Source organism: Rutilus rutilus (genome assembly GCF_951802725.1).
Source record: "Rutilus rutilus genome assembly, chromosome: 17".
Taxonomy (NCBI): domain Eukaryota; kingdom Metazoa; phylum Chordata; class Actinopteri; order Cypriniformes; family Leuciscidae; genus Rutilus; species Rutilus rutilus.
The window spans coordinates 31,806,469-31,829,884 of NC_140230.1; the positions used below are offsets into that span (position 1 = coordinate 31,806,469).

The 23,416-nt window shown below is 39.7% G+C and overlaps 1 protein-coding gene across 1 annotated transcript in view; it reads left to right on the forward strand.

Annotated features, from left to right (window-relative positions):
• syngap1b (synaptic Ras GTPase activating protein 1b) overlaps nucleotides 1-23,416 on the forward strand; it is a 135,419-nt gene that overhangs the window by 34,269 nt on the left and 77,734 nt on the right. Inside the window, 2 exon segments of the mRNA XM_084385433.1 lie at nucleotides 1,878-2,014; nucleotides 11,544-11,649. Of these exon segments, the coding sequence (XP_084241559.1) occupies nucleotides 1,878-2,014; nucleotides 11,544-11,649 (243 nt within the window).

A 23,416-nucleotide genomic window follows, 5' to 3' on the forward strand; every position in this document is an offset into this window, starting at 1 on the left:
CAGAATCTATTCTGAATCATTGGAGAGAGAATCGCGATGCATTGATGTATCGATTTTTTTTCTTTTCTCCCACCCCTATTATTCAGGCGTTTCCATAAAACTGTTCATGGAGAGTGTTGCGCCATCTTTTGAAATACTTTTTTGCTGTGCCTGTCAATTATTGTGAAACAATCCTTTTCAGATTTATCTGGCCTTAAATAGCACACAAAATTAAAAATGGATTGTGGTTGGTTGCTGCACTAGTCATTGTATGAAGTGACTACACAGTGGGTGTTTTTTAGACATAATAAGCTTCGAAGTGGACTAGACTTTATGCCACAAGTCAAAGGACTGTCTATGTAAGACTACACTAAAGCCCCTTTCACACAGCACGTTGATCCCGGGAAATTGACGTAAAATTGCTAGAGTGCCTTCTGTGTGAACGCAAACACGTTCCAGGATTGATGCCGGGATGGGGACCTAGTAACATTGCTGGGATCAGTCCCGGAATGCACCCTGTGTGAACATAAGCCAGGACCAATGCCGTAAGGGGTATTTTTTTGCTCTTGGAATAAAGTTTGTGTTCGTCATCAACAAAGAAAGAACGAAAAAATGTGTGCAAACTAGAATGAAGCAGAGACCAGGGATCTCCTTACTATCCGCACTGAAGCGGAGATCATTTGCCAGCTTTGTGGAACGTGGTACGCAAAGCTGTTTCGGTGTTAGTGTACAACCGAATTCGGACAAAAATGCTCAAGTGTGGTTTCTCGAGATCGAAAGCGCAGATCATTAGTGAACTTAAGATGCATAAAAAAAATCCACTAAGTGCACGGCTACAATGGAAAGAGCAGTAGCGGTAGATTAGACTGGCCTTTCTACGACACATCCTGACGTCACGTGTCTTTACGGGAGCTTTACGGGATGTGTGTGAACGCACTCACAGACTCCGGAAAATCACTGGCAGTGTGAATGAACCAAAATCAAACGATTATCCGTGTATTCTCTGGAATCTCTGTGTGAAAGGGGCTTAAGGTTACTTTAGCAGTTCTAGCGCCACCTATTGGTTAGAAAATCACTCCTCAGAACTCTGGAAATCTTCAAGTGGTGCTCACCGCAGAGCCAAAGGATTTAATGGGTGGAGCTTTAACTAGTCCTGCTCCACCTCTGTGGACCTAATTAGGGTTAGGGTGTGGCTAGACCATAAAACCCCATCCCTAACATTCATAGAGGAGGAGCTGGATGTCAAGCTCCACCCATTGGATCTGCAGTGAGCATCCTCTCGAAATTTTCGTAACTAAGATGTTTTTTTTCCGGTTTTGGTGCTTTCTTCAGTTCCGTGCAGCGGTTGTGCTGCGAACTATTGGATTGTTGTGTTTTTCCACAAAAATGCAGTCAAGGCCAGTGCTGTGCTGAATTGTCAGGGATTGTAACACCTAGTGCTATTAAGCAAATTGAAGTATGATAATTCATCGATATTCATAAAATATATATCTTTAATTCAGCCATATAGCCGATCCACCGTTTTACATGGTTTTTCAGTCATTCTACAGTAAGGCATAAATTAATTTTACCATGACAATTGAATGCCAACATTATTTATGTTGTTATCATTTAGCTTTTGCTAAATCAGATTTAAACTTACAGTACATTTATCCATTTTTGAAGGCACTTTTATTCAAAGTGACTTGCGCTGCATTCGAGATATAGATTATTTAAATTTAGTGGATGACTTAGCAGATGAATGTTTGGTAACAGCACCACATACTGGTCAAATGTTGTATGTTCCGGTTAAATATAGACTTTGAACTAATTGGAATAAAAGCATAGTTCTGTCTTGCATTTTTATTATCAACATGCAGTCCCTTACCTGTTGTCCTCTCCTCCTCCTCCTCTCCCAGATGCGAGGTATGCTGTCCCCCCCTCCTACCGACAACAGCCCTCCTTTGCTGCTGCTCCCTCCTACGAGCAACCCGACTGGAATCCTCGTCTGTGTGTGATCAGTGGAAATCAGCTCTACATGTTGGACCAGGAGGAGGTACTGGCAGCCCAATCACATGTAATCATGCACTTCCTCAAGCACTTCCTTTCCAGCCTGTTCCTTTACTGAGTTTGTGTGCCGGGTGGTAATTTAACCGCCAGTTCACATGAGGATCTTTATTTGAGACTTGCCACGGCTCAAAACACACACTTTCTATTTCTATATTCTTTAGTTGACTTGCATGTACAGTCTGGGAGTGATGTAAGTGCCATTGTGTAACTCGCATAAGTATTAAGTGTGGTGAGTCATTATTATCAGTTTGTAAATTATCAGTAGTCTGATTAAATCAATATTTGAAGAAGATAATACCAGTAATACAGTTTTTATTATAAATATTTTTCAATGGCAAGTTACAAGAGTAAGGAGCGGTTATTATGTATGTTTTTTATATATATATATATATATATATATATATATATATATATATATATATATATAAACAAGGGCTGTGAAAAGATTAATCGCGATTAATCGCATCCAAAATAAAGGTTTGTGTTTACATAATATATGTGTGTGTACTGTGTGTAATTATTTTGTATATATAAATACACACACATGCATGTATATATTTAAGAAATATTTGCATACATATACTGTATATATTTATATATAATTTATATTATATATATAAAAAAATTTGTATATATAAATAACACATTTTTCTTAAATATATACATGCATGTGTGTGTATTTATATATACAATTTAATTATACACAGTACACACACATATATTATTTAAACACAAACTTTTATTTTGGATGCGATTAATCGCGATCAATCTTTTGGCAGCCCTAATATAAACATACATAATAACCGCTCCTTACACACACACGCACACGCACGCACAATATATAATATATTTTTTTATTTATACATGTATCAGGTTATAATATAAGTACAATATACAGTATTATGTCATAATATAATAGTGTATGTAAAAAAAGAAAAAGAAAAAAAAATATATATATATATATTGTAATAAACCCGATAAATATATATATTATATGTTATTTTAATTAATTATTATTGTTGTAATATATCCGATTAATAATCTATTGTAATACAGTATAAATAGTATACAGTATCATGTTATATTATAATAGTGTATGTAAATATAATGTTGTAATATATGTGATAAATAATATATTATATTATTATAATAGCATTATTCTATAATATTATAATATAAAAAATATTTTTAGTTATTAATTAAAAGTCTATATGAATATCAAAAAAAAAAATATATATATATTTAGCAAATGAAATGTACACGAAATTGCTGCAGTTAACCAAACAGTGATTACTCGCAATTTATTAAAAAAATTGTTGCATTCTTAAGGTCCTTAAGTCCGTAATTTTCGTATGCGTTTTTTTTAATTCATCATTTGGTGGCTCTGAATTGTCAAAACACCTCTCAAAATGCTTGCTATGGATGCGAAAACCGCTGAAAATCGAACCCGATCCGAATTTTTTTATGACGGACGAAAGTTTCGGAGGCGTGATGTTTGTAAACGTGATTGACAAAACATGAGGTCGTATTTATTTTTAACGTGCGAAAATTTCAGACGCGTATTTCGGACTCAGTGTCCAAGTACCTTTAGAGTCTAGTCTGAGCGTACCTTGAGGACGTCAGCCCGTGCAGTGCCTGTGGATCTAATGGACACACTGGCTGAACTGTAAAGCAGGCAGCGATGTGGATCAGGTCTCTAGTGGAGGAGAGCGCTGAGAGGCTCATTAATCAGAGGCACGGTCCTGACTAATTGCACCCGTTTTGTTGCATGTCCCGATAAGGCCACACTTTGAATAGATGTGAATCAGTCGTGACAGGCTAATGGCTGTCACCTCTGTGAAGATGAGCACCATGAAATATTCATGGTTGTCACTCATCTGCTGCAGGGGACAGTTGCAGCCCTGTTTGTGTGTGTGAGGGTCTTCATTCAGGTCCTGTAGTGAATGACAATCATCTCCTCCATGAAGACATTTGCACTCTGGGAGTCTGCAGGAGGACATGCTTTCTCTGATTGTTTCAGGAGGTGTTGATGAGTGAGGCGAGTAAAGTACTTCCCAATCACTTTTATTTGTTCTAAATTGCTTTTCATTTTACTTCAAATTTATTTCAGTTGGTTTCAAAGGCAACATTTCTAATGTTCATAAAAAAAAAAAAAAGTAAGTGTAATTTTATTTCAGCATTATTTAAATTAACAGAAAAATATTTTGATAGTTTCAGTTTTTAGTTTCTCCTCAGGTTCACTCAGGTGTCCTATCAGAGTAACTATTATTTATAATTTATACATATATATATACTTTCTTAAAAAAAAAAAAAAAAATATATATATATATATATATATAGGCCTATAATGTTTAATATACATATATTTACTATTAGTAATAATAATTATATTATACTATTATATTATTATACTATTAGTATAATAATTATATTAATATTATTTATTATATTATATAATTTAAAAAACACCTAAAAACTACTTCTGGTAATTTTGTTTTTTAAAAGTGTGCTTATATTTCTTAAAATAAATACCACTTGATATGTATTTCATGCAGTGACATTGATACATTATATCAATAACCGTCTAAATACATTTAAATACTTTTAATTGTCTGATTTACAGCTAATTTGAGTCATCACGTATAATCATGTTGAAAGAGAATCAGATTCAGAGTAGGTTACAGTTACGTGGATGATAGAAATGTAGTGACTTGTTGCTATGCTCAGAAACAGCCTTTAGAGGGAGTGAGAGAGTGAGGAGTGATTTGCCGCCATGTCATTAGATCCTAATTGATGTTTGGTGACAGTGGCCCACGTCCGACTGCACACACTCTCTGTGCACCAGCCCTCAGATGAATGGTCCTCGTACAGATCTGTGCAACCGTGACACTGCGTTACGCAAGTAGACCCAGAGCAAGGCTTCTCTCGCTGTGAGTGGGCGGCAGCCATTCTTGTAGTTGCCCCAGGAATCAGGCTATGGAATCATGCGCTAACCAAATCGCTCTCTGTGGCTGCTCGCATTGTGTTTCATTGTGGTATTCCAAGATGTCACAGTAAATATATTAATTAGTATGGACACAGTCAACAGAGAGGCTTTGATCGCAGCTGACGCTGTGACAGAACATGACAAGTCTTTGAGAAGAGCCGTTAGCATTGTGGGAGTCTGTTTGAACTGGAGGAAAAGATTATGTAATGGATTCCTGGGATGTGTCACGTGAAAATATGAGGAGAGCTCATGAAATGGTTCTTTCCCATAGAGAGCAACAGTAGCTGTCTAGTTTTGCAACATCCTTTCTGGCAGTATTTCTCCCATTCATTTCCCCCAAAGGGATTTTAATAAAGTCTTTGTTAATTCATGCCATTAACCAAACCAACCAGTTACAGGGTGTATCACAGCAAAATAAAAATAATAGTCAAAATAAAACACTTACTAAAAAAGATGAAATATTTTATTTATGTCGTGCGATGTCTTCATTTTCCGAGTTGCCGGTTTGTTTGTGCTATTGCATAAAACCAGAAGACTTTCCAAATACTGATATAAGCAATAGGCTTTTTTTTTAAAGAAATCTCAAAAGAATAATTAAGGAGAATTAATAAATTATGAATAATTTACTGCCATTTTCTGATAATGAAGTAATCATGTAATCAGTAAAAAGTAACTAGTCTGATTATAAATTCTGATTTTAAAATGTAATATAATCTAATGACAAGTATTTAATTTTTGGAATCTGATTACGTAATCCAGGTTACAAATAATCAGTTACTGATTATTCATATATACTGTATATATGTGTGTGTGTGTGTGTGTTGCAGAAAGACTTATTAAAAATAATTTGAAATCATGCAGACTGACGGCTTCAATAGAAGCATATATCATCAATTAACACGCTCATTGCTCACAGTAAGTCTGTCTTTAAATGTTTAGAAGTTATTGTTAAAAATATATTCCCCTAATGAGTAAATTAATGGGATTCCTTATCTAAAATAGCCAATAGGTTTTAGCTGCTATTGCTAGTCAGAGGCAGGAAAAGAAAAGATTGTATATTATAATGTTTTCAAATTTATTTAGTCAACTTTTAGGAGAGTTCTAGCTTATAAATGTTCGTCTCAACACGAATGCTAATTTTAACCTCTTTTAACTGTTGAATAGAAGTTACTTGAATGCACTAACATAGGTCTAAAGATGTCTGTTTTGTTATTTCATTTATCACTATTAAAAAAATGTAAAAAGCAATGTAGAGCTGCAACAAGGCTGCCATTTTGTTGTAGGTGGAGAATTAATTTCCATATATTTGTGGTGAGAAAACTGTGCATCCATCTAGCTATATCTTTCAACTGCCACATCTGACTGATTGCAACTGTATTGTCAATCCATAATTCAATGATTGCACAGTAGAAATGAAACAGGAGATAATATATCTCTGGTACAACGCTCTCAGGATCAGGATACAAACAAGTGAAAATCATCCTGTGTCATTTATTACCAGAGCAGCTGGAACCTGACAGTGATGTGATGTTGATAGAAGCAGACAGATCTCATCCTTCTTCTCTTTACCTTCGCTGTTCTGCTGTGATACCACGGTGTTCGGAGCGGGATGTCAGCGAAGTCAGTCGAGGTTCGGGGTCAGTCGGGCTGCCGGCAGGGTGCTGTCAGGTTGGGCTGTGATCTATTAGCGCACCATTAGGACACAACGGACTGCACACCTGCTGCTCTCCTCCCTGTTTCCTCCCTCACCTGCCCCATCACACAGCTGGGCTGGTTTAGACTGCGCTGACATATGGCATACTCCCCTATAGAGCAGCATGGATGCGTTTGCCAAGCCTGAGCTCAGTCCAGATTTAGGTGGGATACACACAGAAAGGGTTCTTGGGTTCAAAACAGCTATATGCTAAACAACAGGACACAGATGCCTCAAAGCTGAACTACTGTATTCTAAAGGTGAAATTAGTGTCACCAACACATAATAAATTTTTTTCCTTCTAACACGCTCCCGATCTGCTATATATAATACAATGAAGTCTGGATCAAGCTGGAGAAATGGCTACCAAATTTGAATAAAAAATACTGTTGCCACTGAAAAGAAAATTACTTTTCTCTAATTTCATAAAATATAGGGCATCCTTTATCCAAGGGAAATTATTTTTAATGATAACTTATAAACCATTAAAGACAGCACTACTCTGAGTCTGAGGTTGTTAAGCCATCATGCTGCATTATTTAACCTTTTTTTTTTAAATAAGCAAATTTAGCAGTGGAATTCCTAATGAAAAATTACATTATTCTCCCCATTATATAAATTATATACCCATGATTCTGCAGCAAAATCTCCACCAATCAGAGAATCAAAACAAGGAACTGGCACTAAGGCCCTGTTTACACCTGGTATTAAGAAGTATTTTCATCAATCCGATCCCAAGTGAATGACGCTAAATACAGGTCTAAACGTCTCTAGGGGCCGTTGACACAACATCTTAGCTGTTAAACAACAGGACACAGATGTCTCAACGCTATCACGCACTATCCAGCTAGATTCATCATCAATCACCCCATCAAGATCTGTCAGAAATCTTGGAGTAATATTGGATGACCAGCTGACCTTCACAGACCACATTTCAAAGACAGCTCGATCATGCAGGTTTGCACTGCACAACATCAGGCCTTTCCTAACACAACTTCTCGTCCAGGCTCTGGTCATATAGGCTTGATTACTGCAATGCTCTTCTGGCTGGACTTCCATCATGTGCAACTAAACCTCTACAAATGATTCAGAATGCTGCAGCTCGTCTTGTCTTCAACGAGCCAAAAAGGGCCCACGTCACTCCTCTGTTCATCTCTCTGCACTGGCTACCACTCGCTGCTCGCATCAAGTTCAAGGCATTGACGCTTGCTTACAGATCTATCACAGGGTCAGCTCCCTCCTACGAGTCTACATCCTTATCAGAAGCCTACGATCGGTCAACGAGCGACGGCTCGTGGTTCCATCACAGAGAGTGACAAAATCATTTTCCAGAACATTCTCATTCACGGTTCCATGCTGGTGGAATGCTCTCCCCACCCTCATCCGGAATGCAGAATCCCTGGCAACATTCAAAAGACAACTGAAAACTCATCTCTTCCGTGAGCACTTAACCTTAACCTTAAGCTTAGCACTTAAAAAAAAAAAATTGTATTTAATAATTCTTTCCTTTTCCATTAATCCTCCCTTATCGGGCTTATGCTACTCTGAACAATGCCTGAACTTTGTATTTTGAGCACTTCTTGCATTGTTTTTGCCTCTTCACGATGACTCGCTTAATTTAGTCCTAAATTGTAAGTCGCTTTGGACAAAAGCGTCTGCTAAATGACTAAATGTACCGTTATCATCGCCGTGTAAACTATAAAAACATGAATTTGTGAAAATGGTGAAGTTATGCACATGCTTATTTTGTTTTCAGTCTATAGACCTTACGCGCCAGAGAAACAAGCCCGCACCCATCTTTGAACATCTTTGAACTTCCGGGTTTTTTTCGGTAGCTCTGTATATTTCTATGGCATTGCTGTCAAAGGAGCAGTGGATCTACTTATTGTAGAGTTAATGAAAGTTATCATGAGCATTGTAATGTTTGAAGTGGATGCCATAACAAACGTCAGTAGACCGGGAAGATTTTAAAACGCGCTGTTCATTCACAGCGTTTTTAGTCGTTTCCGTAGATCCGTGTGAACGGGGATAGTTTTGACAATGTTGTCATCTGTCCGCGAAAAATGCAAAGGAAAAACTTTTTCAATTTTTACTACATCGTCGTCATATAAATGTACCCAAAAACGTTTTGAGCTTGTCCACTTTCGACCACTTCCAGAGGTAGTCAAAAATGCATTAGACCGGATTGTAGATGCTCATGTGGTCGAATGCATTCGAACAGCCTCAAAAGACGCCTTCTCTCCAGCTACTGACTTAATGCGGAAACATTACGGGAAGCGCGAAAGCCAGACAGGATTTAAACCTTGTCGGCCGAAGACCTATGTTTGGTTTGAAAATGAAAAACGGACCAAGCACAATGTTCTCTCACCATTCCTGATTTCTAACACACACTCACAGCGTTTGCCGTGATCTTGCGGCGATAAGAGCAGAAACGAAGGCTGATGTTCTCCGTATGTTTTTTCCGTCATCTCCTTTCGCATTTATATATAAAATGCGAGTTTATTTCGTCCATTAGATCAAAAGAGAGTTTGTATCGTTGTGATTCACCATGTAGTAGCTGGTTGGTTTGGTCAGAGAATGTCTAATATGGCGAGAAGTTTCACTCTCACTACACTTCCGGCTTCTGAACTGGTTGCAGTTCCACTCTGATTCCACATGAGGGCGCTCACAGGACGAGTGCAGAATGAATGGAGGTCAATGGCGGTATACCCCTCAAAATCCACTTTTCTCAGGATATAATTTTTTGTCTAGTAATTTGAATGTTGTATTCGAAAGGAGATGCAAAGAAATTACACATTGCTGGGTGTTAGATTTTTTAGAGTCACTTATTTGCTTTAAAAAAGTCTTTCAAAATGTCAATGACGTCAGAATGCTGACGTCATTAGCAGAATGCTAGCGTGTTATGGGCAACAACAACTCAACCTGTAAGAAATCAAAACGACATAAGTACTCGTTCATTCAACTTTCGACCTAAAACCCATGTTGAACTTGCAAAACCTACAATCACATCTGAGATTTCTCAACGGCAATCGGGTGAAAGAGACAAATTTAGCCGTCTAGCCCCATTGACTCCCATTCATTTTGCACTCATGGCGAGCGCCCCCCAGTGGAACTCTGGTGGTACTACAACCAAAATTCGGTACAATAGGGCTTAATAGGGAGTGGACAGGCTCTCCGTAGACGGGCTCTGGTTTGGTTAATGTCTTGTAACTCTTTAATGAAGACTTCCGGAACCAAGGCCGTCGGAAAAGTGGGCGGGCACTGTTGCGCTCTATATCCAGTGATTGCTCGTCTGTTGGGCAGCTGATTGTCGATCAGTAGTGGGTCCATCTCCACCTGGTCTCTGACTCTGTGTTTTGTTCACAGTTACTCTATGTGTTGTGTGCCAGATAACATTGAACCAGGTAATTGCTGCCAAGCCAACGACTGTGTTGCCCAGCTGAAATCACAAGTAGGGTCCCACAAGTCCTGATACACATTGTAGATGTGAATCTGTTGGTTTCAGTTTCTTGAAATTAGCATGATTGTGACAGACCAAGCCTAAATTAAATCTGCTCATCATATAAAGCGATTGTGTCTCTTCAGAAAATTTGGACTAAACCCCTCAATTCATATAGATTAGTTTTACGAACTTTTTGAAGTGTCAAAGTGTCAGTTGCGTAGCTGTCAATGGAGGGACAGAAAGCTCTCAGATTTCATCAAAAAGATCTTCATTTGTGTTCTAAAGATGAGTGAAAATCTTACGGGTTTGGAACAACATGAGGGTAATTAATGACAGAATCTTCATTTTTGGGTGAACTGTCCCTTTAATGGCATGCACTGAGTTTATCCTTTAAAAATAAATCTGCACTGCCTGCATAGTAGATAATTGTTCACATAAAAGGGCATTTACGTTAATAAACAGCGATCTTGCATGCTTTCTAGTAAGTCATGAAGGATTTATTGCATGCTGTGCATCTTTTATGAGGCAATCCTTCCTGCAATTTTGTTGCAGCTGGCTATAGAGCCATTTTAAAAGACAAACAAGTAAAACATAATATTTAGTTTGCTTTGCCCTAACAGAAAACACCCTCATGGTTATAACATAATGTAGACATCCTTCATTTTTGAAACTATAAAGACAAACCGCACGAATGCACCGTCAGGCAGAGTGCGCACCATTATCTTACTGTCAGTCAGCTGTGTCGATCCCTTCAGACCTCCTAAATCTGCATTTTTCTCTGTGTGTGAAAAGCTGAGCTGTGCATAAAAATGGAAAGAGTTTCCCATAATGCAGCTGGGTCCGAGTGACAAGGCCACCCCTGAAACATTTTCGCTGCTTCCCATAGGGCTCAGTGTCTGATCCTCTCTTGCCCCACTCATTTATCACACCAGACTGTAGGTAATCGCCTCCTTCACAGCCTTGCTCTCGATATCCCGATCGCATCTCCCTCCGGATAGTGCCGGCGAACACAGGAGAGACGCTCACGCCGCTAAACAACCCCAGTGCAATTTGAAGGCAAACTTGCACTGAGATGTTGTCCTCCGTGTGCTTGCGGACCCCGAGCTCACGAAGATGAGTGAGCTCTCCCTATTAAGAAGAACTCCCGTGAGATGCAGCCGCATACCGAGGCTTAAATAAACACATTTAACACACAAGTTTGCAATTATTTTCCCCACTCACCCCAAACACACACCATTGCTTTATTATTTCAAGGAATCTAGTCTCAACGGGACTTGTTGTTTTAATAGCGGAGGTTTCCGACTGGTTCAGCGCAGAGCCCTGCACGTTTGACTCAGCTTGCCGTATTGACCTCACACTCTTTGCACTGACATTTTATCTCTGCTCTCCCGCAGGTTCACCCTTTGTTGATGCGCGAGCGGCGCTCCGAGTCGCACAGGAACAAGCTGCTGCGACGGACGGTCAGCGTGCCTGTGGAGGGGAGGCACCATCCTGAAATGGGTGAGTCGCACACGTGCCGTCCTGCTTCCACTCGATCTGATGCCTTGACAGTGACACCTTTAACAAAGCACCTACACTATTAAAAATGAAGGTTCTTTAGTGGGTCCATGAAGGACCTTTAAAATCCATGGAACCTTTCCATTGCACAAAAGGTTTGTATTGTTGAAAAAAGTTCTTTAGATTATTAAGGCAAGACATCATGTGAATAGAGTAAAACAATTCCCCAGTTGATTGATTACATTAAGAATTACAAAAAAAAAATTATTTTTATTAAAATGTTTCTTTTATGGCATTATCTAATTAAAGGTAGGGTAGGCAATTTGTTTTATACTGGTTTATATACTGTTTTACTGGTTAAAACTCTCTTCACATCCTGATAGCAATCAATAATAGAAGTGGTCTAAATAATAAAACATGTACATGTATCTTCTGTGGAAGTCTCAGGACCAAAAAACGTTCATCCATTCATTGCATTCGGTCCGACAACATATGTATTTCCATACCTCCGCCAACTGCTCGCACAGAAATCACACGTCATTGCCACAAATGAACACCAGCCGCCTTTTACAGTTCCTCCTTAACCAAAACAACAAGCTTATGCTGCGTTCACCCCATGGCGTAAATGTGATTACAAGATGGGAACCCGGAGCTGATTTATGCATTCCTATGTCAACACTATCAACACCGAAATGAATCTGCAGCAGTCACGTGGTTCAAGCAAGAGCTCTGTAAGTTGTTTACGTTGATTATTATTGTAATGTTCTGTGGTTTAAAACATAAGGTAATTTAACGCAATCTCTCGTGATGCTTTGCAGAATCTGCTGTGTGCGTTCATGTGTTTTGAAGGAGGCATGGCTTTGGAGATGCTCTGAAGGGAGGGTGGGATCTCATGCTTTCAAAGCTAACTTGCTATTGCTAGCCTCTCTGCAATTGCCTACCTTTAAAGTGTAACTTTATTTATGATTTTCAGGCCGCTTTGTATTGTTACAATATCGGCAGTATATATATATATGAACAAAGTTTACTCATTCTGTTACCTGGACCGAGAAATTCACATTTGTCAGCAAATGTCCACCGGATTACGCATTTGACTTTTGACAGGTCCGGGGTCTTTGTGAAAACTACTGATTATACTTCCACAGTTTTATATCCTCTACCGAGGGTTATTAACAGAAAAGTTAGTGTAAGGGTAGGTTTATCACTGAAAATTGTATCGTACTTTGTCTGCTCTTTAAACAGCATTATGGTAAAAATGGAACACTATGCTAACAGCTTTCTTACCTGTACGAGACAGCGTTTCTCTTTGAGTGGAACTGACAGAACGGCAGTTTCTTTCAGTTTTCCTCCACCGTTTGGCCTAAAACACTGTTCATGTTTATCCAGTTTGAAATGTTTACTAAAAACACAGCGGTTTTTCAGATTTTCTGTCGTGGCATTCTCTCTGTATTTACTATTCTTTGCAGCCTTTAGCCACTGTCTACAACGCGCTGGATCCTTCACTGGAATCCGAAAGCAACTCACTCCCGCTAAACATTTACTAATTCTTGCACCTGGGAACAATACAAGTCGACACCATTATGACTAAAAGTTTGCTAAGAAGTATTTCCTACCAAAGCAAGGTGGGATTTGACTGGTAAGTGTATCCATAGCAGACTGGTGGGAGTGGCCTTGGATGGCAACATGCCCAGTGCATTATGGGTGTTGAAGTTTTCATACCTATTTGGCAAAAGTGAAGACAACAGCCTTTTTTCTCTGTTTTCTCTAGTCGAGAGCACCGATTTCAATTCTTTTCGCCTTTCTACTGTATAGGCAGCCAAGTTTTATTGAGAGCCCATTTTACCAGTGGTGAAATACCCCTTTTAATATGCACTAAATTTGCATACATTTCCAGAACAGAAATCTAAACATTGGATAAAGCCAGTTTCAAAATAATTTTTTTCATGTTGTTGTTTGTTATTATTAGAGTCAAAGGTTTTTTACATAAGGGATTTTTATCACTCCATAAATCAATCTGTCAACAGCCAGAAAGAAAGAATATGAATATATATATATATATATTGATATATAAACAAACCCTTCTGTCAAAACCAGAATATAGATAAAAGTTTGGTGTGTTACTGAAGTGGAGATTTCTGGCTCATTTTGACAAAATGGGCTTTAAGGATATGCATTTGTAATTGAAATATATGCAAAAGATAAAGTGCTATAAAATAAACACTTACTATTTTCTTTCCATTAGTTTGAAAAAGCACATTATGAAAGGCCAAAGAGCACAAAATTGACCAGAGTGTGAAAACACAATGTTTTTGCCTATAGTATCTAGCCTTAAAATGTTCTTCAAACTAAGAAAAAAAAATTCTTCTATGGCATCACTGCAAAACCTTTATTTGTAAGAGTATAGCAGCTGACTCCTGATGGTGAATAGCACATCCGTGCGAGGTGTTGAACGAGGTGGCCCTCTGCTGATCATCCGAGACTCCTTTCGCAGTTTCCGTGACAACGATTTGGGATTTGCACGGTTTCCGAGAAGGGCTGCCCACAGCTATACGTTCTGATGAACGTGAGCTTTTCTCTGAGCAACACAGGGGCTCCATACCACCATATGCCTTCCAGAAAAAGAGGCCTTACGGAAAACGAAATATTGAATGGAATTTATTTCAGGAGAATGGTGTAAATTAGCTGACAAGGCATGCTATTTGGGGGTGGGAAGGGGGGTAACGTTCATTGAACTATATATTAATTCTTCATTGCATAATGACACAGTGACCTATTTTGTAGTGTCTTTTCCTGTGGTTCCTGCTTAATTTGCACATGTGTAGACTTTCAGGATGAGACTATTTAGCTCTGTTCCACACTTTAGTGAGCAGCCTCGCTGTCTAAACACTGCAAAACCCGTTTTCTTAATTAGTGCTCTATATAAAAATCCTTAAAACAGGCGGCACAGTGAATCAGTGGGTAGCACTGTCGCCTTATAGCAAGAAGGTCCCGGGGTTCGAACCCCAGCTGAGTCCTTTCTGTGTGGAGTTTGCATGTTTTTTTCATTAACTTCATTAACTATTTCTGGTTTTGAGTATTTACATTTACATCAACTCTCCACCATTTGGGAATGATCCATTGCGAAGGATGATGTAGCTTTTATTTGTTGCTTTACTGGCTAATACACCTTATATAATATAGAGTGGAATGTATTATTATTATTTTTATTTTTTTGTAGTTAAAGGTGAAATGTGTAATTCTGGTGCCCCTAGCACTAAACAAAATTGCAAATATAATTTTCAAACACATTACCTTTGCCCTAAGCAAACAGATAATTGATTGAGCTAGAAATTGACATGAAAAAGCACCCAAATAAACTGAGCAACATTGTGTTACCACATCACATAGAAAGTGTTTTAACATAAAAGAAATGACTCTCTTCTCCTTTAAGAATTATTTGGCTTTAAGCAACTAAGTATGGTCAGAAGCTATTTGCTAGGATGCCCACCAAAGAATTAATTGAAAAGGAAATTCTGAAAGCATCGGTCCGCGTGGTTGAAGTTTGTCTTTGGATCTAGAGTACTTTCACTGATGCAGTCAATTTATTTATTTTTTTTTGTGCTGCCTTGGGCGTTAGAATTAATTGAAGACTAAGTAATAAACAAGCACTTAAAGCTTTGGGTTAATGTTGGTTGTTAATTGCAATTTGCATTTGTAAGCAAATCACCAATGCAATGGCTCTTATGCGGCGAAATCCAAGAAGGTTTGTCCAGATCCAGGCCATAAAATCGGCCTCAAGGTAGTGTTAATTTATTAATAGTAGAACATTTTATCTGCTATGTGACATCTATGTGAGAGAATTTTTGTAAGTGCTGCAAATCACTTGCTGTTGTTGGTTAGAATGGATCTAAAATGCCTTTTGGTGTTTTGGATAATAAAAAGAATAATTCACCCAAAAATTATTTACTCCCCCTCATGTACTATTTCTTTCTTCTGCAAAACCACAGATGTTACTTCCGCTGGAACTCTTCAATCTCATTTGTGCTTGTGTGTAATTCAAAATGTCAAAATGGACACAACTTACACAAGGTTTTGTCTTCACCACTTTAATTATGATCTATTCTTCACACAAATCTAACATATGAGTTCAAATGACTTTTATGGACTACATTTATGGCGCTGTTGTGGTATTTTAAGGTATAAATACCTACTTTAATTGAGTTGTAAAAAGCAGCTCAGACATTTCCAAAGATCTTTTTTCGGCGGCCAAGAAGAATTTAATACGGCTTTGGAACCACTTGAGGATGAGTAAATGATGACAAAATGTTCATTTTCAGCCTTAAATAAATAATACTGTTAATAGTTAAATTAAATTTCATAGCATAGATGTAAGGAATTTCATCTTGACAAAAACCCAACTTGACAGTACAGCACTGGCTATGAAAATAGTTCTAGGCTAAAGGAATTACTGTGATGTGGCGAGATATATAGTCACATGAGAAAATGAGTCACATTAATGAATAAAATTCGCTTTATTTGGGATGGCAGAGCATATTGCTCTCAGCTAGCTAACTAACAGCGTGTGACTGGGCAAAGATTTTGAGACAAGGCATTTGTGTTTTATGCAGATGTCTTCATCAGAGTGCACTAAAGGAGTACCCTTTTAAAGGGATAGTGCATCCAAAAATGACAGTTTTGTCATTATTTACTTGTACTCATGTTGTTCCAAACCTGTATGCTGTAATTTCGAAGAATCTATATACAGTTTTTTTTTTTCTCTGTACAATGATGTTCAGTGAACATCTTAATGCTAAATGTTATTTTATTCATAAAATAAATACAAATAAAATGAATAAATAAAATTCACCGTTTACTATATTGAGATTACTCTGTATTGATTGTGTTCTACTAAGATTTTCAATCATAAAGAAAGAACAAAAACAAACATACACACACACACACACACACACACACACACAATTTTACTCAAATTAACTTAGAAAATTAATATGGTTCAGATAACATAATATTTTGAGTTTCTATTTATTAAACCAATCTGCTTCATTTTATTAACTCAATTTTTTTATTTCAATAAACTCAAATTTTCAGGCAGCCAGGTAACTTTAAGTTAACCCAGTGGTTCCCAATTCCAGTCCTCGTGACCCACTGCTCTGCACATTTTGTAGGTCTCTTTTATCTGACACACTCAGTTCAGTTCATGGAGTCTCTCCTAATGAGCTGATGATCTGGTTCAGGTGTGTTAAATAAGGGAGACATACAAAATGTGCAGAGCAGTGGGTCACGAGGACTGGAATTGGGAACCACTGAGTTAACCCAACAAGAATTTATATATATATATATATATATATATATATATATATATATATATGTATATGTGTGTGTTTTAGCGTGCATGCATTTAATTAATTAAAAGTAACAATAAAGGAATTTATAATATAACAAAAGATTTTAAATAAATGCTGCACAAATTAAGCAGCAGAACTGTTTTAATAATAAAACTGTTTTGATAATAATAATAATAATTGAGCAACAAATCAGTTTATTAGAAGGATTTCTGAAGGATCATGTGACACTAAAGACTGTAGTAATGATGCTGAAAATGTAGCTTTGTCTACAGGAATAAATTACTTTTCAAAATATATTAAAATGGTTTAAATATTTCATAGTATTAGTGTTTTTATTGTAATTTTAATCAAATAAATTTAGTCATGGTTAGCATAAGAGACTTCTTTCAAAAACATAAAAAAAACTTACTGTCCCCAAACTTTTGCGCACGTTCAAATAATGACAATGTATTATTTTTTATTTTTTTTACTATTCCTTTAAGTGGCTTAAAGTTCTTCATTACACACCCAAGTATGAAGGTGTATATTAAATAGTCTTTGCTTGCGCTATTTTCGGCAGGGGAACATCATAACAAGCACATTCTGTGCTTGTTTTTGAATCAGATTGCTGAGATCACAGCCATAATCTTACTCCCGATGTGAGTTTTATGCGCTCAGAGTTCTTGCTTTAGTTAAAAAAGTAGTGCTACATAGTGCAATATCTTGTCAGAAACTGCACTTACATTTGTACAGATTCTCCCAATGATTAGCTTTCTGTCTCTCTTCCTGTTTCTAGAGACTTCATTTCATTTTCCAATATTTCATTTAATGGAAACATTTCTTTGTACCTGCAGGATGCCAAAGGCGAGACTACAGTTTAGTCAGGCCTGTTCTCTTTTGTTCACCCTTTCTTCCCCTGTTCTTCACACACATGAAACTATATGAATTATTGATTCAGAGTATGGGCATGCAGTTTTTCTTCAGACAGAAAGAACATCATGCTGTGTCTTCGCAGTGCCATGAATCTCTGTGCGGCCGTTGGGTTGTAATGCTGAATAAATGCTGTGCTCGCCTGTATTCCCTGTGGCAGAGGGTCCACCTCCCCTTGTGCCTTCATGTCACGTCGATATCATCGTATTTAAAAGATGAACGCACCACAATGTCCTGTAAGATTTTCTGTAAGCTTTGACTCTCTGAGTTGGTTTCAATTAGAGAGTCATTGTGGGAGCAAATGTGCTGGGGTCATAATATGTTTTTAATAGTTTGTGTGGATTTTGTGTACAGTTCATGAAGAGTACTAATTATTAATCTAGTTTATGAGCTGGCATGCTTGTGCGACCAAAATACATTTCATACCCTAATGGAATATTATAGTATTACTTTTAGATTCTACTTGAGTAAAAGTACAAAATATATATATATATATTAATATTATCAAGTAAAAGGGCTTAATTATTAAAACTATAGTTTGCCAGACTAGTATCAAGACTTTTTTATGACTATAGTATTTTTTATATTTTAAATGTACAAGAAAATGACTATAAATATATTGCTAATATTGAAATACTTACTATTAAATACTAAATTAATACTAAATGTAATAGTATATTAAATACTATTAAAATACCGCGACTCCACACCACCGCGTGGGTATAAAAGGAGGAGCGGTGGCAATCTCGCATTATATTTCCTCGCTGAGGACTCGAGACTGAACTCCAAGCTATTCCAGCGGTACAGCGATTGTGGCAGAGGAACCCTTTTGTGCGGTCACTACGAGTTACGTCAGTGACTGACGAAAATGGGGGTCCCAGTATAATCACGCCACATTGGCTGTCTTCCAGTGCCCTGCACAAGACTGAGCCCCCTGTCGTGAGACTAGCACGGACAAAGGGCTAGGCTTAACGAAAGAATACCAAGGTACACTGGGTAACATATCCCAGGAGGAACATGTAAAAGAGGTCACCCAACGGGGGAACCATGCACGTGGAACACCTAGCCAATTACGAGGGCTGAGCAACCGGGCAGCACTCTGGTGACGGCATCATCAGTGTAGGAGGAACTCAGGGTCTTGGAAGGAAGAACTCATCTGAGTGAAATAGCGCACGCATCCAGTCCGTGGAGTGGAATGGCGCAGCAAGTGATGACACCACCTGGTTCACCACCTGATCTCTGAATGGAGTGGTGGAAACCTTTGGCACGTATCCAGGATCACGTGAGAGTTGGCTGGCCCGAATTCCAGGCACGCTTCGACAACCGAAAATGCCTGGAGGTCCCCTACCCTCTTGATGGAGGCCAAAGTGGTCAGGAGCGCTGTCTTCATGGACAGGAACTTAAGTTCCACTGACTGCAAAGGCTCAAAGGGAGCTCTTTGCAGGGCAGATAGCACCACTGCGAGGTCCCAAGAGGGTACAAGAGGAGAGTGAGGAGGATTTAGTCTCCTCGCTCCTCTAAGGAACCTGATGACCAGGTCATGCTTCCCCACAGAGACTTACCTTCAACTGCATTGTGATGTGCGGCGATAGGGGCAACATACACTTTGAGGGTGGAGGGAGACAGCCTTCGTTCTAACCCCTCTTGCAGGAAGAAAAGCACGACACTGATTGAGCATTTTCTGGGGTCTTCTCGGCGAGAAGAGCACCAGGTGACGAAGAGGTTCCACTTCAATGCATGGGCGTGTCTTGTGGACAAGGCTCTAGCGGAAGTGATGATAGCCCTGCCTTGTCCCTTCCAGAAGCCACACATGTAGGTTCCATAGACTCGCGAGGAGTACTGGTTCGGAGAACCAAGTCCGGGTGGGCCAATGAGGTGCAACCAAAGTGACCTGCTCCTCGTCCTCACTGATCTTGCACAGAGTTCGTGCAAGAAGGCTCACTGGGGGAAATGAGGCCAGCTGTGCGCCAGTGCATCCGTGCCGAGCGTGCCCTCGGTCAGGGAGTAAAACAGGCTGCAATGGGAAGAGTCGTGGGAGGCAAACACATCTACCTGTGCGTCACTGAACTGTTCCCAAATCAGCTGAACCGACTCTTGCTTCTAAAGCCCCTACTTCATTGTACCCAAGAAGACCGGTGGGTTACGACCAATCCTGGACCTGCGCGTCTTGAACCGATCCCTTCACAGGCTTCCATTCAAAATGTTTACAGCGAAACGCATTTTCGAATGCGTTCGTCCATTGGATTGGTTTGCAGCGATGGTGGACATGCTGTCAGGACCTGGACAGGACCCCAGCGGAGAATGGAGAAACGCATTCGAAAATGCGTTTCGCTGTAAACATTTTGAATGGAAGCCTGTGAAGGGATCGGTTCAAGACGCGCAGGTCCAGGATTGGTCGTAACCCACCGGTCTTCTTGGGTACAATGAAGTAGGGGCTTTAGAAGCAAGAGTCTGGACAGTCTCGATCGCACACTTCGCCAGTAGGGTGGCGACGTCCGCATGCATGACAGGGGCATTGCCATCGACCATGGTATAACGGGCTCCCCGGAAGCGGGGAGGAGACCGTGCGAATTGAATCGTGTAGCCGAGCCGGATGGTTCTCGCGACCCAGTGGGACAGGTTGGGAAGCTCTAACCAAGCTCCCAAAAACGAGTCGGAGGGCGATCAGCGGGGAGTGGAGAACAAAAGATTCTCCACTGGGGGAAGGAGTGGTCCTGCTACCATCTCCTGAAAAGAACTGATTGCCATCTCTGAGCAGCCCGTCTCAGGAGCGCCGTTTGGCCTGGTGTTTGGCAAGCTGCGGGGCTGGAGCGGGCTTGGGCACCTTCCTGCGGCCACCTCCACGGCGCGGTCCGGGTGGAGGCTGCTGCTGGGGCCGGGCGGGAGGGGTGGGAGCCGCAGGAAGGTGCCCTCGGCGGCGAGCGGACTGAGGATTCTGTTCCGACGGCTGGGTGGAGGCAGCAGCAAGCCATCGGAGCAGAATATGCTTAATAGCCTCAGTCTGCTTCTGGGCAGTCGAGAACTGTTGGGCGAAGTCCTCGACCGCGCCGCCGAAGAGGCCAGCCTGGGATATGGGAGAGTCGAGGACATCACCTGGCCCAGGGAGCGTGCGGTCACCTTAGTCACCCGGAGAGCAAGGTCAGTGGCGGCACGCAGCTCATCTAAGAGCCCTGGGTCCGTTCTACCCTTGTGCATGTCCCTGAGCATCCGTGCCTGATAAACCTGCAGGATGGCCATGGCATGTTGAGGAAAACCTACAGGGAATGTGCTTTGGGTTACCACAGGAAGAAGTGCTCTGAGGACACAGTTGCAACGCAACAGAGCATTCAGCCGGGGGAACCCCAGTGTACCCTTTGGCCGTGGCCCCATCAAGGGCAGAAAAGGCGGAGGAAGCCGCCAAGCAATCGCGAGAAGACAATGGAGACTTCCAGGACCTCGTGACCTCCTCATGCACTTCCGGGAAGAAAAGTATTGGGGGCGGCTGCTGATTTGCTTCATCCTCTTGCTCACATTAAAGGGGCAAAACAACCACACATTGTGACTATAAACACACTGTTTGAGAGACAATCATTTAAAGAGGTTTATTTTGCTTTGTCACGGTGTGAAGGGAAAAATTGCAGCTCGCCGCTTAAAATGTCGATCAGAAGATTCTGCCAGCCATTGCTTTGACAATGGGCTGAACAAACACAAACGGTAAACTGTTATCCCACGCGGCTAGCGTTCTCACCTATCAATGTCCGCCTTTCAGCAAATCAGTTAGGGCAAACGTCTCAAAGCGGCATTAATATTCATGACCAAAGCCACGTCTGGCACATCCGCTGACAGAACATAAACTTCCTGAGGAGAGAATATGTGAACAACAGAAGAGAAGAAAAGGTTTTTTGAAAAAAAAAAAAATTAAATTCACAGTTGCACCAGTGTTTCAGGCTGAAATATAAAAACTTTTATAACAAAAATGAGTGACTGAAACTTTTACCACTGATACTGATTTGGCATATTTTTTATTCAAAGTTAATACAGTTTTTCTCAGTCACTTTGGAACATTTCTGGAATCATCCTTAACATTTGCAACCAGTAAGTGCATTTCTCAAAACAAGTGTCTATAAAGTATATTTACTGTATAATGTAAAATGCAAGTAATGTAGCATTACAGTAAGTATACAGTATAACAGTATAATGAACATTGTCTGACACGGACAAGGTTGTTCCCCCTGCATTCGGCTGTATAACTTTTGACTCGTAAGGTCATGATTGGTCATGGTAGTGGCCCTTATTACATCAGAAACATTCATACGTCCTTGGCCTCTTCTACCACTTTGTCTGTTTTGCCTCCCTACCCTTCCATAACGCATCATTACTCCTCTTCTTCTTCCTGACTGTTGACCCTGTTTGTTTCCTTGTTGTTCTTCCATTATCAGAATTTGTCTGTCTATACTTGCCAAATGAAAGGTTCATGAGATGCACCTAGTTAATCATTGGTTGATCTAATACTTTACCTTTCCCCTCATTAGTGATATTCAAGATTTAAAGTCTGAGAGATGTACAGAAAATATGCTTGACAGTTTATGACAACTAGTTCAACCATTTTTAACTAATACATCGAACTAATACTTTGATGTTGTTATAATACATTGATATAAGCAATTGATAATGTAATAAACAGCAGATAATTGTACATAATCAATTGCATGAATGTACCAAAGCATTTGCAATTTGATCAAAAGAATGAGAAATTGCTTTTATGATGTGCACAAATGACTAGATAATGTGGAGAATGAACAAGTAGTTTTGAAAATTTCAGTTGTGATCTGAGAAATGCTCCAAAGCGACTGAGAAATTTTTTAATATCTTCAAGGAATAGCATATTTTTCTGGAATGTTGTGGAGTCAAAATTTAAAGTAAAAGATTCTAAAAATAGAACTTTATTTTACTATAGTAACAGAGTAATAATAAGCCCCTTTCACACAGAGATTCCGGAAAATACACAGATAAAGTGACCCGGGATTCGTTCGATTTTGGTTCATTCACACTGCCAGTGATTTTCCGCAATCAGAGAGTGCGTTCACACACAACCCGTAGAAATCCCGTAAAGACACGTGACATCGATGTGACTTGTAATGTCTCAGCAGCGTCTTAAGTTTGCTGATGAGCTGCGATTTCTCTCTCGAGAAACCACGCTTGTGCATTTTTTACTCTGATTCGATCATAAACTTGCGCATTACGTACCGTTTCACAGCTGGCGAACGATCCCGCGCTTCAGCGTCATCACTACGACACGGCATTATTACGGCTTTTGTTCACACAGCGCGCGTTCCGGGACTGAACACGGCAATGTTACTATAGGTCCCCAACCCGGCATCGATCCCGGCATCAATCCCGGGTCGTGTTTGCGTTCACACAGAAGGCACTCTGGCAATTTGCCGGCAATTTCCTGGGTTCAAAGCGCTGTGTGAAAGGGGCTATACTTAATGTCTACCATAGATAAAGGATTAAGTACACACCTAATGCATATTATA